The sequence below is a fragment of the Pseudorasbora parva genome, chromosome 1 (assembly GCF_024679245.1).
Source record: "Pseudorasbora parva isolate DD20220531a chromosome 1, ASM2467924v1, whole genome shotgun sequence".
NCBI lineage: Eukaryota > Metazoa > Chordata > Actinopteri > Cypriniformes > Gobionidae > Pseudorasbora > Pseudorasbora parva.
Window position 1 is genome coordinate 28,771,992 of NC_090172.1, and position 19,424 is coordinate 28,791,415.

Genomic DNA, 19,424 nt, shown 5'->3' on the forward strand with positions numbered 1-19,424 from the left:
GAGGCCCCTGATAACAAAGCTTTAGAAGCCGCCATACTCCTAGTAGAGTGGGCCCTTACAGCCATAGGAGAAGGCTGGCCGGCCGCCTTATAAGCAAGTGAGATAGCTTCAACCACCCACTTGCTCATTCTCTGCTTAGATGCTGGGCCCCCACAAGAGGGTGGCCCAAAACAAACAAAAAGCTGTTCAGTTTTCCTCCACAGGGCAGCTCTGTGGACATACGCATCAAGTGCCCGCACTGGGCAGAGCAGATTGAGTGTTTCCTGGTCTGACGTCTGAAAAGGAGGAGGACAAAAAGCCTGCAGTATTACCGGTCCTACAACATTAGTTGGGACTTTAGGGATATAACCCGGTCTGGGAAATAAGAGCCTTAACGATACCAGGCACAAATTCCAAGCACGAGGGAGCCACAGAAAGTGCTTGAATGTCTCCAATTCTCTTAAGAGATGAAATAGCCAGCAAAAACATCTCTTTAAGAGTGAGAAATTTCTCAGGAACTTCTTCAATTGGCTCAAAAGGTGCCAAAGAAAGACCTTGTAAAACAATGGCTAAGTCTCATGCAGGCACCATGGTGCAAACCGGAGGCCTAAGTCTCAAAGTGCCACGAAGGAAACGAGTAATACACGGATGTCGCCCCAATGAAACACCACTCAGAGGCATGTGGTACACTGCTAGGACCACCTTGTATACATTTAGCATGGAGGGAGCTAATCCTGTTGAAAATATTTCCTGCAGAAAATCCAGCACTGCACCCACAGGGCAGTTAACTGGGTCCAACTGGTGATTTCTACACCAAGAAGTGAAGAGTTTCCACTTCAAGGCATACAATTTCCTTGTGGAGGGAGCTCTAGACTGTAGAATGGTCTCCACAACCTCAGTTGAGAGACCTGAACTCATGAGCTGGGCCCCCTCAGAGGCCAAGCCCACAGTTTCCACAGCTCTGGGCGAGGCTGCAAGATTTTCCCCTTCGCCTGAGAGAGTAGGTCCACCCTGATCGGAATCTCCATGGGAGAGCCATCCAGGAGAGATACTAGGTCCGAGAACCAAACTCGGCCCGGCCAGAACGGGGCCACTAGTAATAGACGGACCCCGTCCTGCCGCACTCTCCCTAGAACTCCCGGAAGCAGAGTAATCGGGGGAAAGTCTCGGCCACTTCTGTACCATGGCGTCCATCCCCAATGGAGCTGGATATGTTAGGGAGAACCACAGGCGACAGTGAGACGTCTCTGATTACGCAAACAGATCTACTTCCGCTCTGCCGAAATTCTCCCACAGGAGCTCCACAACCTCAGGGTGGAGTCTCCATTCCCCGGGCCTCGGCCCCTGTCTCGACAGGCTGTCTGCTTCCACATTTAAATACCCCGGGATGTAAACTGCTCTGATCGAAGTCGGTTTCCCTTGGGTGCACAGGAGGAGCTGACAAGCCAGCTTGTATAACGGGCGCAACCTCAACCCCCCCTGGCGATTTATGTAGGAGACCACCGATGTGTTGTCCAAGCGAACCAACACATGATGGCCCCTGAGCTCTGACAGGAAGTGTCTCAGGGCCTGAAACACAGCCAACATCTCTAGACAATCTATGTGCCATGAGCGATGATGGTCCTGCCACTGGCCCTGGGCCGAGCGGCCACTTATGACCGCTCCCCAACCCGTGAGGGAAGCATCCGTCGTTGTGACTTGACTACAAGAAACTGCCAGCACTGGGCCTTGAGCCAAGAACCAAGGCTGTCTCCATATAATCAATGCACGAAGGCAACGCTGCGCAACCTTGATAATACGAGAATGATTTCCCCTTGGAGAAAACCCCTTGGTCTTGAGCCACCACTGCAGCGGTCTCATGTACAAAAGGCCACAAGGAATCACGTTGGATGCTCCTGCCATCAGATCCAACAGTCTCTGATACTGTTTGACAGTAAGTGGTTGACCTAGTTTCACCCCTTTGACCGCTGAGAGAATCGATCCCACACAAGGCTCTGATAGGCGAGCCTGCATGGTGGTCGAATCCCACACGACCCCCAGATAAGTAGTTCTCTGAGATGTCAAAAGAACACTCTTCTTGGGGTTCAATCTCAGCCCCAGCTTTCTCATATGAGCAAGAACAACTTCTCGATGTTGAACCGCTAACTGTGCTGACTGCGCTAAAATCAACCAGTCGTCAATGTGATTGAGAATTTAGATCCCCTGCATTCGCAGAGGAACCAGAGCTGCGTCTACACACTTCGTGAAGGTGCGGGGTGACAAACCTAGGCCAAACAGAAGAACCCGATATTGGTACACTTCTCCCCCGAAAGCGAACCTCAGGAAATTTCTGTGCTGTGGAAGGATGGATACATGGAAATATGTGTCTTTTTAGATCTATCGTGACAAACCAGTCCTCGGACCTGATCTGTGACCAGATCTGTTTGAGTGTAAGCATCTTGAAACTGAGTTTCGCTACCGCTACCGCAGTGAGGTTCAGCCACAAATGTCTCTCCGTGGCCACCAGGGCTGCCATAGAATGGCCAACATATCTGGCTGTCTCCTTGGTGGCAGGCAGAGCAAGATCGGCTGAAGACCAGAGCTCTCTAATAACATCAGCTCCGATCTCCTCACTTCCCCCCAGATCTTTTAGCAGGTCAGCTTGGTATGCCTGCACTATAGCCATAGTGTGCAATCATGCCGCAGCCTGACCTGCTGCCGAGTACCCTTTGCCCACCAAAGCCGATGTAGCTCTTAATGGCTTGGTGGGCAATGTCAGGGCTTTGATGGATGATGTTGACTCGGGAGAGAGATGGCTCGCAAGCGTCTCCTCCACCCTCGGCATCGCCCCATATCCATGTCTTTTCAGCCCAACTATATTGCTATAGGTCAATGTTTGTGGGCTGAAAATCCTGGATGAGACCGGGTGATTCCACGACCTCGACACCTCAGTGTGGATGTCGGGAAAAAATGGCAAACCCTGATGTGGAGGTTGAGCAGAGTGTCCAGACTGAGCCTGGCCACTGCTCTGCTCAACACATCCACTAGCTCCTCACTAGCAGGGGAACGAAGTGGCGAATCCTCGTTTCCACCTGCGTCGATACTGACAATATCCACCTCCTCAGAGCTAGATAATTGCAGCATTGATGCCTCACCCGGGGCGGAAGAAACCACAGCGCGTGCTTCCAAACCCTGAGTAGAGGCAATGGATCTTGGCAGGTAAAGGGCTGCCTGAGCTCTCGAAGGCTGCCTGAGCGTGCTGCGCTCCCAGGCAAACAACACACCTGCTGTGTGTATCCCCACCTGTGATGTAGCGTGGGCAGGGATGAACACACTTTCTGAAAGATGAAAAAGCTTTCATGCAGTGATTGTTCGCTAGCCATTTTTTAACTTAAATGTGTGTGCAGTCAGTATATTGTTTTTTGTGTGAAATGCAGGTGAAACTCTTTTTACAAGACAAAAAACACTGAACTGACAGTCAATGGTTACACAGAGCGCTACTGAAGGCACAGAAGCTAGTTCCTGTTTGTGTTCACGGGTCCTTTATAGTTTCTGGGTCGATGACGTCACCTGCCTATGACGTTCCGTCATCTCATTGGTTGTTACATACGTGCTTCAGGACGCAATCACGCAGAGGCGTTCCCGCAGTGGTGATGCAGCCTGAGTTTCCTTGAAACGGGAACATTGCTGGTCTAGAAGTAACAACTTGTGTCAGGGGCTGGGGGCGGGGTTACCATGACCAATAAGATGAACACAAACTTGTGACCACCATTTTTTAAATAGCAGCTAATCGAGCTAATAGCTGCTCAGTTCAATGTGTTTTGATGCTGATGTAGGATCGTAAAGCCATTAGCATCAATAGTAACTCAACGTTCACCATTGTTGATGGAAGGCTTATTTGATATTCATCGGCGCTGGTCTGACCGATCGCCGTATGACATCAAAATACAACGAGAGTATACGACTCCTTATGTCTCTTAAATCTCTCATGCGGTATTTTGATATCAAACACAGATCGGTCTCTGCAGCACCAATGGATCTCAAACAAGCCTGGTGTGTTTCAGTGTTTGTATTTCCCGTTGCCTTGCTAGCATTGCTGAGAAAGATGAGACGTATACAGTGACGTAAGACAAGGCTCTGTGGTGGCTCTAGCATGTGGAAAGGCAAACTGGTTCTGAGAAGGCTCGTCCGTCGAACCAAATCCGAACTGGCACTAGAGCTATCACTGGTGGAACTAGCACTACCCCTCATTCTGGTGGAAAAGCTTATTAAAGCTTATTAAATGACTATTTGATTTCAGTGTCAATGACAAATAAGAACATCCTCATTTTGGATGAGGACAAAATACGATAAAATCTAGTTCAAAATGCAAATGCAAGGTCTTTAAATGTATTCTTGGTTACCATGTTGGTCTGATACATACATATGATACAGATTGAAAGTGGTGTAACCATTGCATAAAGGTTTTAGTATACAAATTAAGACAAATTAATAAAATATATATATATTTTATTTGTTGTTAATGCCTAACTCTTTGTGCACCAGTGTTCCTTTTTAGTTTAAAGTTGCCAGCCACAGCCAACATTTTTGATGATTATTTACAAAATGTACATGGCCCCAATAATATTTTGTTTATCTGAACATGCAATATATCAAAAGATAGAACATCCCCTCTGCTTTTAAACAAGATAAACAACTGTTCTACTTAACTATTTTAAAGTAATGTTTTTTTTATTTGTTTTTTTATCAACACACTTAAATGTGGGTACGTTCATAAAATTCATAAAAAAGCAACATTTTGAGCAAAAAGCAGATTTTTATTTATATTTTTAAATTTTTATTTATTTTTGTCAAATACTACAGATCAGATTCAGAACGCTGATCAAAACACAGATGGAGTAGATTGAGTCCATCAACACCCCTAATGCTTGCACAGTCCTAGCTCATCCTGGGTTGTCATTTCATTTGGCAACAGTTTTTTAAATATGGGGTTTAGTGTTGATGGTCACATTATTTTACATGTGAAACGTGTGATATTGCTGGTGTGTGTCTTCTTCACACGTTAGGAGATTCAGTTTTCGTTCTGAAGATGTGTCATAGCGCCTCCTACCTTATAAGAATGAAAACACAGAAAGCCAGAAATATCTGTAAATGGCGGGAAAGCTTTTTCACAAATTACGAAAATTTCCATCAATGGTGGAGAAAGAGTTAAAACAAGCCAAATTCCATTTATCTTCTCACTTGTTGGATGCACCACGCTAACTTTGACTGTATTTTAAAACATTATATATATATATATATACATATATATATATATATATATATATATATATATATATATATATATATATATATATATATATATATTTGTTTGTTTGTTTGTTTGTTTGTTTTTAATGTTTTTTTAATAAAATACTATAAAATACTTTTATAAAATTACTTAAAACAAACATCTAAAATGCTTTTATAAAGCATTATGCCAGACTACTTTTTGTGCATTTCATCTTTTTTTCTGCAGGTTTTTATTCTATGTATTGTAAAATGACCTTGACCTTTTTAATTATTATATTATTTTTACCTTGTCTGGCTATCACCAGACCAAGCTCAATTTAAAATTGAACATTGGTCTGGGAAATCTGCACTGTATTTTCTTCTGCACAATAGGCATAATCAACTGGCATTATTTGAATAACTCTGTATGCAATTGGGTAGTCCTTCAACCAATCAAACCACAAGAGGCATGATCAACAGGCAACAACCCATCGCTTCTCTGTCTTTCATCGAGTTTAACCCGCCAATGGCATCTCAGGTGGATAAGCCACTCTGTGATCGGTTCCTACAAAAGTGTAACAGAAGCAGTAGAAATTAATCTACAGGTTTCCAGACTGAGTTGCCGGGCGAAATCAAATCGCCGGCAGATCAGGCTGGGTTTACCCAGTCTAATTTTTTATCTGCAATACCCACAAAATATCAATCCATCCATGTCCATCCAGAGGTTTCACTAATATTTGATTGACGTTTGGTAATTTTTACGTTATCAGAAAAAAAGTACAGTATTTTTATTTCAACACTTTCAACACAAAACGTTTTTAATTTTTTATTTTAATGTTTTCATGTTAACATTTTTTATTTTAATGCGAATGACATCACAAAGTTCTGTTGAAAGAGCTCTTTTTTTGTATATCTTCCATGTTTAAAGGACAACAGGCATTGCTTGTGGTCACCATTACCTTAAACATGCAATAAGAACAATATCCCATGAATTATTGGACTGGACCAGGCTAGAATTTCTCTTCCTAAATCCTCACTTAGCTCTCTCATAGTGTGATTTCTCATTTGTTTTTCTGAAACTTTTTTCTTCACTTGTAATCCCTATCAACATTCTGGGAATTTGTCTAAATTAAACCAACCGTATATTGCAATTCACTTAAATGAATGTCATTTCAGTTCTACTTTCTACTAATTTATAAATTATAATATGCAGTAACATACAATAATATTCAAGCACTGTAAAAGGTTTTGCACAAACTCTCTTCAGAGCTTAGAACTGTACATGAGTTATGAGCTCACTTTTAAAACGTTTGACCTCCTAACTGAACTCCTTCCCGCAAACAAACAATAAGTGCAACCATAATCATAGTACTCAATATTAATTTCAAAGTGCAAATAGAGACCAGATTTTTCTTCAAGCATGATACAGAGGTAAGATATGGTTACAACTACACACAGATAGCTTTCATATTGAGAGACATCCATATACTCTGGTAGCTGCTTTTAAACAACGGTAGGCAAATATTGAAGCCGCGTTTGAATGCACTCTCGTGTTTACTTTCACTTTCGGGATTGTGCATACTCTATGAATATCTAGTTGTGGTGCTGAACACGCATTTAAAAATAGACTTTTGTCTGGCATTTCTGTTGCACAATGAATCCTCCGCCATGGCCATGATGTCGGTCTTCGATTAGTTTAGAACTATAAATGTGGATAAAAAGTGTTCAAAAAACTACAAACATGACGGATGTGCGAGTCCAACGGTTAAGTAGAGATATTTATGCTGCGTACCAGGCAGGTTTTTGAGCCTGCAAGTTAAGACTTCAAAGCATGACTCACGACTTTGTAGCATTCCAGGCAAAGTCACGCCAAACTGCCTAAGCGCAAGGAAATGCGGTAACTAGATGTAAAAAAAAGCATGGCGGACCGTACATGTTATTCTCATTTACAATCATTTCTATCGCCGAAGGTGCTTACTCCTTGCTTATTTGAGGGAAATGGTGGATAAAAAATAGCGCAGACATAATTTGTATATTTGGAAACGTATTTGATATTCATTTATTCTTGCACTCAATGGACTGAAAACTAGCTAATGCTAGAAAAGCTGCTGATAATGCATACCATTTGAGGATAAATAACATTAGAGCAATACCTTATTTTAATAAATGATTTGGTTTTTAATGTATGACTTCCATAATCACCGCATCCGTAGGGGCTGCCATTGTTGTTTTGCAGGCTATGTGAAGTCAGAACTCATACATTGTTCTAGTACGAGTTCACAGGTAGGATGTCACGGGTTAAACGGAACTTTCACGGGTTGAAAGTTGGAAAAACACGGGTTGCCTATAACTTGCCATTAAATTAAGAGGCTTGAGTGATCAATATCAGTATTTAACCTGACGAAAATATAGTTATTCTGTGTTATCCATATTATATTTCATCTGCAGCAGCACTGAGAACTTTTGTAATGATACGTTTGGCCATTAACTTTTAAATGCATCATTATAATAAAACTGCAAACACGAGGAGAGACCCTGCATTAAAGACCCACGGATGGCAGATCAATGTGTTACTACATTTCTCTCCGATATGGTAGCCTAGGAAATTGTATTGAATGTGTAGGATTTGAGTTGTGATGATGATGATTGACAGAGCAGTTTAAGCATAAAGATGGGATGCACGTAACTAAACGACAGAGTCAAAGGTGACTAAGTAGTATGGCCCAAAGTTTGCATATTTTGCTACACACTCAAAAGTATGTACTTTTTCTTCACAAGAAGAGTACGCACTTTTAGGTGGTAGTATAAGTATGTGAATCGGGACACTGCAATATTCTAACACGCTCACATTCTGTCATGACAATAAAGACAGCTTTCATTCTCGAGATCTCATCACACCCCTAATGAATTGCATTTGTAATGCACTTTGTATAACTTAATAGTCCCGACAATGTCACACAGGAAAACATTACATTTTGTAAAAAAAAATGTAATTAAATTAAAAGATTTACGAGTTTACTACTATGAGTTTTTCAAAGTAGGAAATCTACACTTTTAATCCTTACACAATAAGTGATCTTGAAATACAAAATGGAGGCAGGTGCGGAGTCCGAACTTTGAGAAGTACTGATCTATGGTGTGTGTGTGTGTGTGTTGTTATTCATATGAGCTAGCAGATTTTTGAGCATGTGTTTCAGTAGCATAAAGCAGGTGGTAAGCTAAATGCTTTTGATGGCCTTTTTCCCCCGTTTCTAAATGCTGATTAATTTTCTTTCGTTGCGGCTTTGATCCACAGCTATTTTTTACCACTATTCTTGTCTTTTAATGGCATTGATTTATGCAGTCATTTGGCAGCTTGTGTTTTCTCTTTCCTGTTGTCCGAGTGTGGTTTTAATTCCGTTTCCATAACAACCTCAGGGCCGTTCCAATAGTGCTGTATAAGTGCTGTATATTGTATTAATCCCACATTGTTGCTCTTCGGCTTTCTGCTTATTAGCCTACTTGCTTTGGTTTTTAGTTTTGTTGGTCGGTCTCTCTCTCTCTCTCTCTCTCTCTCTCTCTCTCTCTCTCTCTCTCTCTCTCTCTCTCTCTCTCTCTCTCTCTCTCTCTCTCTCTCTCTCTCTCTCTCTCTCTCTCTCTCTCATAAAACCCCAAAAATGGTGTTTTTAAACGTCCATCTGTTTCCAATAATCCAGGTGAAATAATTATTTTTAATCTCTAATGCATGTCTTTCTCTGTCTGTGAATCTGGAACCTATAGTTACAGGGCCTGAATTTATTTGATTGACAAATCATGTATGCACTATATCATGTAGGTTAGATAGTAAATGAATCCAAACAAAAGACTATAAAAGCAAATCAGTCATTTGAAAATGTTCCATAAGAAGTCATTTCACAGTGATTCAGTGGTACTGCATCTTCACCCATTCAAAATGAGTAAATGCCTTCACGTCAGCATATCGTGTCTGCATGGCAAGTGAGCTGCACGCTGTGATATAAGTATTTAGCTTGAGATCTGAGACAGTTCACAGATTTGTCATTTTAGCCCTCTCCCCTATAGTGTAAACACCCACTGCTGTGATTTGTTAACATCTTTCCATTTTAAATAGTATTTCTCTCTCTTGTTTAGCACATTTTTACTATTGTAGCTCTCATGGTTAACTAATCATGTAAAAGTGTTGCATTACGTTTAGATCTATGGCATTATATTCAGATACATTGCATTACATCTGACACATTGATCTGACACACTTGATCAATGTGTCAGATGTAATGTTACATCTTATACATTGATCTGACACTCGTGAACTGCTTGAGAGGCGGCTTTATGCGTGCAAGCTTTGGCTGAGAGCACCTAGAGCACCGTCTCTCAGAGAGAGCGTGAGTAGGGTACAGCGGGGGTAAAATGCACATTTGACTTTATTCACCCTCAAATTTCAACACTTAACCTCATTCTTGGACCAGGGCAGCTCTTAAAGTGACATCAGCTTAATAAACCTGATGCTGTCTGTGTCATTACTGTTGATCAAAAAACAAAAGACAAAGAAAACACTCACTGCTCTTGGCTGAACAACTTAGCTTTAATAAGGAATATCTCATTGTTAAAGGTCTTTGGATAAAAAGCATCTTCAAAATGAATGTAAATGTAAACAATGTCTATTTAACAGTAGTGACAAATATAACAATGTGGGTGGGCGGGTGGAGCAAGACTTGACATAAAAACATAAGATTATTCACATTAATAAATCTGGCATCAGTACAATCAAACTGCTAACATTAAACAACACAACATAACAAAAAAACAAAACAAAAATTTCATTATAAATAAGGATTAGTTACATTTGAAGTAGAAACAGCCGATATTATTCACAATTCCACACCAATGAAACATCCTGTCTTGAATTCTATATCAATGCAGCAGGTTCTGTGGCTGATCTATAACATAATCAAAACAAAATCACGTCCATTATAAACATCAAAGCGGCCAATACTGGACCTCTCTCAATAGTCTTTGAAATGTGCGTTCCTTGTCAGAATGTACGGGGGTGGGGGGTCCAAGACGTCGTTAGGCCTATTTTAGGGGGTTTGAAGCTACCCCAAAATTTTCCTCAGCCCCCCCTAAATGATAATAAGTACAACAGTAACAATTCGATTTATCAATAACCGTATCCTCATTCATATTTAGACGCAACAAATGATATATATCCAGCTACCAAAAGTAGTCGAAAGCAGAAGTACAGAGAGTCGTTGTGCTAACAGTGTGATACTGCACCATCTCGTTGCATTGGTGTGACTTGCAGGCGTTACTTGCAGACCGGAGTGCTGCTACAAGTGACGCCTGTTTCACATACTCCGTTTGCAGTGCATATGTGGTGCATTTTTTGTTTGTTGTTTGTTGTTGTTGTTGTTTTTTACCCATGTTAACGGATTACAGCTTTCACACTACATGCAGATGCGGTCCGGCGAACCATTCGGGAGCGGTGCGTATAGACCAGTGAGGTGATCGTTTCCGCACTGAGGCTATTTTTTGCTGTGTTGGATGCGCTTAATTAAAGTGACAGCGCAATGTTCTCATTAAAATAAACGTGTTGACGCGAAAATCTAGTAATTTCACCAGAGACGCATATCAATTGAATAGAATTTATAATTTTTTAAAGTCTTAAAAAAAAAAAGTTTTAAAGTCATCATGAGACTTTTTTTAAAGCAGTGAAAACAACATCATACCTGGCATTTAGCTAAATAAGGAGACATAATAGCACTTGTCCTTCCACCTTTCTTGGAGGTGGAAAACATTATGACCTGTTGGATTTCTTGTAAAAAAATAATAATTAAAAAAAAAAAAAAAAAAAAAAAAAAAAAATATAATAATAATAATAATAATAATAATAATAATAATAATAAAAACAGATTTACAAAATAAAAGACAAGGTTTTTTGTCTATTGTAATGTTTGTGATTTTTAACATTGACTATAACATATGTTTAAATGTTTTGCCACTTATATCTAAAGGCTACATAAATATAAAGTAATCGGAATAAAGGAATTGAGTTTGGTCTGAACTCACTATTGGTGAAAGGAAGAATGGTAAGTGTCATGAATCATGATATAGAGTGACATTGTAAGTTGTTTTTAATAACCTGCTTACCTTTAGTTACGTTTTCTTTGGTTTGCTATGGAAAACTGTAGTCTAGAGTGAACAAGCAAAACACATGATTTTGCAAACGCAAGTTGCAAATACCCTGGGGCTAAGCCCCATGTCTTCCAATCCTAGTTACTTTCCTGAATTTACCCAATAGTATTTTGACACCCTGGATTGTAAATTGGTAAAAGAAAACAGTGTATTACAGCCATGGAAGCCATCAAATGAACTGGGTCAGAGATAGCAGATTACCGAGCCTGGAAGCCTTGGTATCATTCTAAAAAGCTCAATGACCAGAGACATATAAAAGATGGATGAATCAACACATCAACTTGGCTCGTCACCTTGCATTGTCAATTGTATTTGTTCACATTGCGTGTTTCAATCTGGCAAACCGCATGAGTGAAAACCAAAAATACATTCCAAATTTCTCCTTTAACAGTATTGGCAACTATGTTGACAATAGGGTCTATCTACAATAAATCTTACAGATTTCTGCTTCTGGTCAAATTTGTTTATTACACTGCAGATCTCCGCTACAGGTTGACACATTTCTAACATTGTATGGTATAACTTCTGCCAAAACAGAAGAAAACTGGTTTATAATCTTCACTGAATTTATAGCAACTTGTTTTTAAAGCATATACTCAGACACAAGGCGCATGAACTCTCAACCCAACAGAGACGCACAGTACACTCTATTTAGTTAAAAACGCAGAACTGTTTTGTTCACCCTGAATGCTCTCATAATCACAGTGAGAGCATCAGGGTACCTGTTTGAGGAGCTGCTCAACATGACCTGCCAGTCAGAAGCAGTCCCAGTGTGAGAGATGGATAGACTCAGGCCTAGAGGGAGAACGAGGGGGCTGGTGATGGTGAAGGCCTCTCTGGAGCTCTGATAGATGGATAAATGCCCTGCCAGAGCCAAAGGGCCATCAGCGATATGCAAAAAAGATAAACATCACAGCTTCCTTCTGAATACATTTCCTACACTTCCTTCTTGCTCACTCAGGGCCTGAATTTAGTTTATTTTCGGGGATTTATATATATATATATATATATATATATATATATATATATATATATATATATATATATATATATATATATATATATATATATATATATATATATATAGTTATATATTAGATTTATATATACAAATGAATGGGCTGTTCTGAACAAATGTGCTCCCGAGTCCTGTTCACAAGCATCGCGGCACAATTCGAGTGCAACCAAATTCAGAGTACCTTGTGTCCAAATTAAAAAAAAATAGGGATAGCTTACTTAAGTGGAGTTAATGCAAACATGGAGGCGATAAACATTAAACAGCTCTCACACTTCATTCCTTGTGAATCTCTCACAAAAGTGTGTCACAAATATTCCGTCCACAGCGTTGGGCATATGGCCCATACAAGGACCTTCCGCTCTATCGACGTCAAGCGGAGCCATACTTGAAAAAAACTCTCCGAAACTTGTGAGAAAAAACCGGAAGGAGTATTTTTGACACAGAAATACTCTATCAAATGTCCAACATTAGTTTTTGAAACTTTGTCTATGTTTAGGATGGGAATCCAAGTCTTTAACAGTGTAAAAAGCTCAGTATGCATGATACAGCCTTTCACCCCCCCCTTTAAATAAAGGGATAGTTCACCCAAAAATGTATTAGAAAATGTGAAAAATGTTTTACTATGAACCATAGGTGTATATGATGTTCTTCTTTCAGACGAATACAATTGGAGTTATATTGAAAAATGCCCTGGCTAATCCAAGCTTTACTGAATTGCCTTGAAAGGCATTAAATGTGAGCCGAAAATTTGATGGGCAAAAATGTGCATCCATCCATTATAATGCAAATGCTCCTGGAGGTTAATAAAGGCCTTCTGGACTGAATCGATGGGTTTTTGTACGGAAAAAAATATCCATATTTAAAACTGTATAAAGTAAATTAACTAATTCCGGTGGACCACCTTCCATATTCAACTTACCAATAAATTGGAACCACTATCACAGTTCAAACGCTTATGCTACATCCGACATTATACTGAAAATTATAGGAAAAATATCTATATCTTACTGCTAGTATGATTTGCTATAAGATTGTGGCCATTTGTAAAGCTAAATTGTCTAATGTTTATCTCTTTTTACCATTTCAGTGTCAAGAATCACTTAATGCCTTGTAGACAATGACCTGTGAAGTTTGAATACATGCTCTGGATGTGGTTATGTCAACACCATGTTTTGTTATTAGCAACTTGCTCTGTATACATAAAAAAGTAATGTATACAGCCTATAGTGTCTGTTGTGAGCTTGGATTAGCTCAGAAATTCCTGATTCCCCCCTCCCCCCCTCTCTCTCTCTCTTGATATAGCTCTCACTTGCCCACCTCCTCTATCTATTAATCTATTATTAATAATCATTTTAAATTGATCCAAACCTGGAGCTTAAGTTAATCTTTTTTCTAAGCCTCCCTCACAAACTCACTTCTGTTGCTCAGTCTCTCTCTCTCTCTCTCTCTCTCTCTCTCTCTCTCTCTCTCTCTCTCTCTCTCTCTCTCTCTCTCTCTCTCTCTCTCTCTCTCTCTCTCTCTCTCTCTCTCTCTCTCTCTCTCTCTCTCTCTCTCTCCCAGCAAAGTGTAAGGCAGCAGGTGTGCTGTCACAGGCAATGAAAGGGCCAATCACCTGGGGAATCAAAGAGCCTGTGACTCTGTCACTCCACACATCTTCTAACAGACAGCCCACTATTTATACCTCTCCCAGGGTAAAAGTGAGAGCAAGGGAGGAATTTTGTGAGAAAGAGGAAAAAAACAAAATAAATGGAAATGGGGAGATGCGTTTGAAGGGGCGATTTAACAAGTCTGAAAAGTTACACAAAGGAGACAAGACACCAGCGGGGTTGTGTCTGTTTTATGGCTGACACGTTTTTTCTTTCTTTTTGTCCTTTAGCTTTCTCGTTGATGCATTTCCATGATGATACCGGGTCGTCCATAAATGTGTGCTGAAACTGTTTTCAGTTCTGTTGCTTTGCAAGGCGATGATTGTGATAAGGAAGGAATGTTTAATGAGGCGACGCAGCAGCTAAACGTAGCAAGCGCCGCCATGAGGAAAACACTCCACTCATTAGTATCTGCCATTCTCTCCAACTTGCATGTAAATGCTTCTCTACATCTGTGATGTTTTTTTGCTTACTTTTTTGTGGAAAATAAACATCAAAACTAAAAAAAAGTTTATAAAACTGCTCTGAGGACATGCTGTGAAGAAACCCATATCATGACACAGTCGTGTGGGGCCATTGCCAATGCATGTTTTTGTTGTGTGTGTGTGTGTGTGTGTGTGTGTGTGTGTGTGTGTGTGTGTGTGTGTGTGTGTGTGTGTGTGTGTGTGTGTGTGTGTGTGTGTGTGTGTGTGTGTGTGTGTGTGTGTGTTGTCCTGTGTCACAAACTGAAAATACCAAGCAAAATGCCCAATTAAAAAAAATGAACCTCTCCATCACTTTCAAAATAGCTTGTTTATTTGTCCTTTGCCTTCTCTGGTTTTTATTTGATTTGTTATATTCATAATTACAGAAATTTCTCAAAACATATTTATTGGAATGAATGAAAAAAATATTTAATGGAATATCTGATTAACAGGTTCAGACTGGTATACAGTGAGAGTGGATTTGACGGTGATGGATGTCAATGACAATGCCCCAGAATGGACAATGGTCCCGTTCCCCTACCTGAGTGTGGTCTCTGCTAGTGCCCCACCAAACTCACTAGTCTACAAGCTTCAAGCCAGAGATGGTGATGAGGGCATCAATGGAGAGGTGGAATTTTTCCTGTCAGATGGTAAGCTGATTTTTCCATCTGCCTGCTTAATAAAATCTTGCATATAATTAACTTTTATTAATGACCTTGTATTCAGCCAGGATTAATGAAATTGGTGTCAATACAAATATTGTGTCTGTTTCAAATAAAACTCTCTGTTCATCACAGAATCCTGAAAAAGTATCAAGGTTTCAACCAAAATATTAAGTAACACAACCATTTTTATAATAACTGTAACAATTTAACAATGTATTAACATTTATAAAATGCATAGTCATGTTTTGTAAATCATTAGTTCATCATTAACTAATCAATTGTACATTACTCATAACTAAATCTACTAAATATAAGTAAAATATTTAACAAATCTCTCATTAATCATTTATGAACGCATAGTTATGTTTCATAAATCATTAGTTAATTATTTACTAATCACTTGTAAATGACTTGTAACGGAATTTACAAAACATTGATCAAATGTTAGCATGTCACTTGATATGCTTGATATGTTTCATGAACACCACTTCTTGAACACTGCTAAAAATTCAGCATTACAGAAATAAATGACATCATTTTATTTATTTTATTTATTAATTTATATATATTTATATATTGCATTTGTTCATTAAGGTTTGTTAATTTATAAATATACTATTCTTCATTATTCGTTCATATTGATATTAATTTAGTGAGTTGATACACTGAAAAAAAAGGTATCTTTGGTATATAATATATTGGTAATTAATTTGAACCAATTGAACCTTTTTATAAAGTGTAACCATCATAATATATTGTTGCTGTTGGACAGAAACTTACAAAAAACATTTTTATTATTATTTTTTCCATAAATAATTACTTTTGGCCTTTTACGTCTGTGGGCTTTGCAAATATTTAACCAATGAAAGGTATTAAAAACAGCTTGTGACTAAACCGCATTACTCCATTTGGTCCTTAACTGTCCGTCAAACTCTACTCTGCCTCTGTTGTGAATGAAGATATGTGCTGTGTCTCAAAGTGAAGTGTGCACACTTCGAAGACCACATTTGAAGTGCGATTACATCATAGCGGCACTACGAAGGCTGTCCCAATGTGAAGGCTGATCCTCTGAAGGCCACATTTGAAGTGCGATTGAATCATAGAGGCGCGACAAAGGCTGCCGCAATTCATGAGCGACTTCAAAATGCGTCCTTCATTTCTCAGGCAATAGAAGGGTACAGCAGATGGAACCTTCCACAACTTCACAGCCTTCCCTATCCCAGAATTCATAGCACACTGGTGACTACAGGATTGGACTGGTTTTGGACTGGCAACCAAGATAAACTTTAATTTCCCAATTTTGACTTGCATGAATTATATTTATTTCTCAACATTTTTCTCAAGAAGAGATATCAGTCCATTATTTCCCTTTTCGCTGTTTCTTTCTTTATTTTATTTTTTTCTTACACTTTCTTTAAATAGGCTAAAATTAAATCTGCGAGGGGCTGTATTTTCATCCCGCTCGCGCTATTTCGCACCGCACCATCCCGCTCACGCTTAAAATTCACTTTGTGCTCACCCGCTATAAATTATTTTATTCCCGAACTGACTGATCCAGCTAAATTTAGATTTTGTTTCCAGCATCTCTCTTTTAAATTTCCCTCACAGAAAGAAAGACACTGGGGATAGGATGTCCGTGCAATCATTTATTTTTCTTATCATAGCCCACTGTCAACACTGTAACTAAAAAATGTCACAAAAATAGGCTAAATCAAATGCGACATCTGTCACTCAAAATTATAAGACAAAATGCAAACAAACGAAAACTGCTGACTTAGCGGTTCTGCAAAATAACGTTTTTTATTTGAATGAATGAATGTCGCTCACTGATGACGGTCCATTACCGAAAGTCTCCTCCAACGGCTGAATGTAAAGTCAGGGCCAGCACAGAACAATTTATATAGGCTAAATTATTATTAGCAGCCTATTATTATTTTTTAGTCAAGTTATTTGTAAATTAAACTAAGAAATTGCTGTCTATTGTTCATTTTTTGTTAACTTGAAACATAGGCTGAATAAAAACGAAGTGTTTTTTCTGTAGTCTACATTGTTTATTTTTATAATGCAAGTTATACATTATACACATGTATATATGTTTATACATATATTTTCTTGTCATGTAAATTAAAATGTGTAAATTAAAATAAATTGGTCTATACATTACTTAACGTAGGCTACTTTTTACAACTAAAGACCAATAATATAACTTAAGTTTAACATCAGAAACAACAGAAATTTAAATTAACAGTTAAACCAGAAGAAAACACTTTTCTACACTTTCATTGCACTGAGCATGAGAAGCTGAGATAAGCATGAGATAAATAAAGAACAGTTTGTTTGAATAAATACAGGATGTTCTTTACTAAAGAAACTCACTGTCTATATAAAATGTCTTAAATAGACTTTGTGTGGCTCTTCATTTTTTATAACATGGGATTTTGTCCAAATGACAGATAAAAAAATTTGTGCCCACATAAGTTTATAAAATATGCACATGCACATGTCTAACCATATATAAAGCCCCACAATATGAACTTTGACAGCATAGTGTTTGATTATTTACAAACACTTTTCCTGAAAAGTAATGGTTTTGGACATATAAGGTTTCCGCTCAACAGCAACAACATGCATGTGATCAATATATTTACATTAAAAAAAACACATTTTTAGTTCTGTGAGGTTGATAAGTTCTGATATTCAACAGGAGGTGACGGGAGATTTGAGGTGGACAGGAAGAACGGTCACGTGCGGACGACAGGCCTCCCCCTGCAGAGAGACAGAGAATACCTACTAACGGTGGTGGCTGCCGACCGGCAGGGCAGCCGCAGTCCTCCCGCCGTGGTGTCCGTCATCGCAGGTCCCAGAGCTCCTCAGTTCACCAATGTGTCTTATACAATTTCCATACCAGAGAACACACCAGAAGGACAACCGTGAGTAAAGCCATAACGTGCAGGCATAAACACACACCCAATCTCGTAAATGCAGCAAATCTTATTTCCATAGTGTAATTCTAGCACGCCCTAAATGCATCTCCCATGCTGTGAGAACACTGCTTATCCATCAGGGTAACAAATAGAAACAGGATCACACTGCACTTACAGCCATCCCGCGCCCTCTGCTTCTCACTGGAGCGTAGCTTGTGTGAGTCATCGTGTACTACACTATGCAAAATTCATGAAATAATGATCTTTGACTATGTCAGCGTACAGCATGCATTAAAGATGCATGAACATCAGAACTTTGTTTTGCTCGTATAGGCAGCCCCCAGAGGTTAACCAGGTAATATATACGATAAAAGCCTCCATTTTTTTCTTTGTAGTTTAATTTATTTATTATTTCGCTCTTACATATAGGTGACAAATAGACCCTTAATTATTTTGTCTTTGTACAGTCAGTGTTAATTGTGTAGCCCTTTGACATTAGATGAGTCACTGTGAAATGACTTGCTTGATGCTGCTACAGGGAAGCATGATTAGCGCTGCCCTACACAGATGTATTAAATCAGGCATTGCCTTGTAGAAAATTATCCTAAATCCATGTGGAATAAGTGCTTACTGGATCCATTTATGGCAGCTGCATGTCATTAAATATGCATTGCAAGCTGCGGTATATTATTTTTCTCATTCACACCTGTGATTCCACTATATCATTGCTTTCAATAAACTTGGCTTGGCAATGGAAGCAAAATCTTACTGCATCTAGTTGGCTTCATCTATAGCTATGAACACAAAAATATGGTTAACTAACTAATGTAAGGATAAGTATTTATTTGCTCACGGCACAAAAAGGGGGGTGACGTTAATCTTATTACCAAACATTCTGATCTCTGCCAGACAGCTAAGGCAGTCCAAGCCAACAGGAAAACTCTGCCAGTGGGAATGGAGTTGTAATAACCACAGTACCTGAAAGGAAAGTCACATTTACCTTTGTTCATCTGCCTGTCTACCGTTAAGCTTCTTTGGGATTACAAAAATACATTTATGTCAATCTTGACTGCTTGACTGTGTGATTATCATAATGTTGCCTTTATTTTCTATGTTCTGAATGTATCAAGAAACTGAAAAATTGCAAATTATAAAATGAAAAGCTCCCATAAATGAATGATATAATTTAACAGACAGTTTTTGAGAAATGCATGTTAAAAAGAATCCTTTATTTCTTCAAGTTTTAAGTTACATGTTTATATAAAAAATGTCATATATTATATAGGCTA

General features: G+C 38.9%; 1 protein-coding gene across 1 annotated transcript in view; it reads left to right on the forward strand.

Moving 5' to 3' along the window:
• The window catches only part of si:ch211-186j3.6 (neural-cadherin), a 309,028-nt gene that overhangs the window by 104,351 nt on the left and 185,253 nt on the right, over nt 1-19,424 (forward strand). Inside the window, exons 2-3 of the mRNA XM_067437563.1 lie at nt 14,999-15,196; nt 17,916-18,141. Of these exons, the coding sequence (XP_067293664.1) occupies nt 14,999-15,196; nt 17,916-18,141 (424 nt within the window). The remainder of the gene's footprint in view (nt 1-14,998; nt 15,197-17,915; nt 18,142-19,424) is intronic.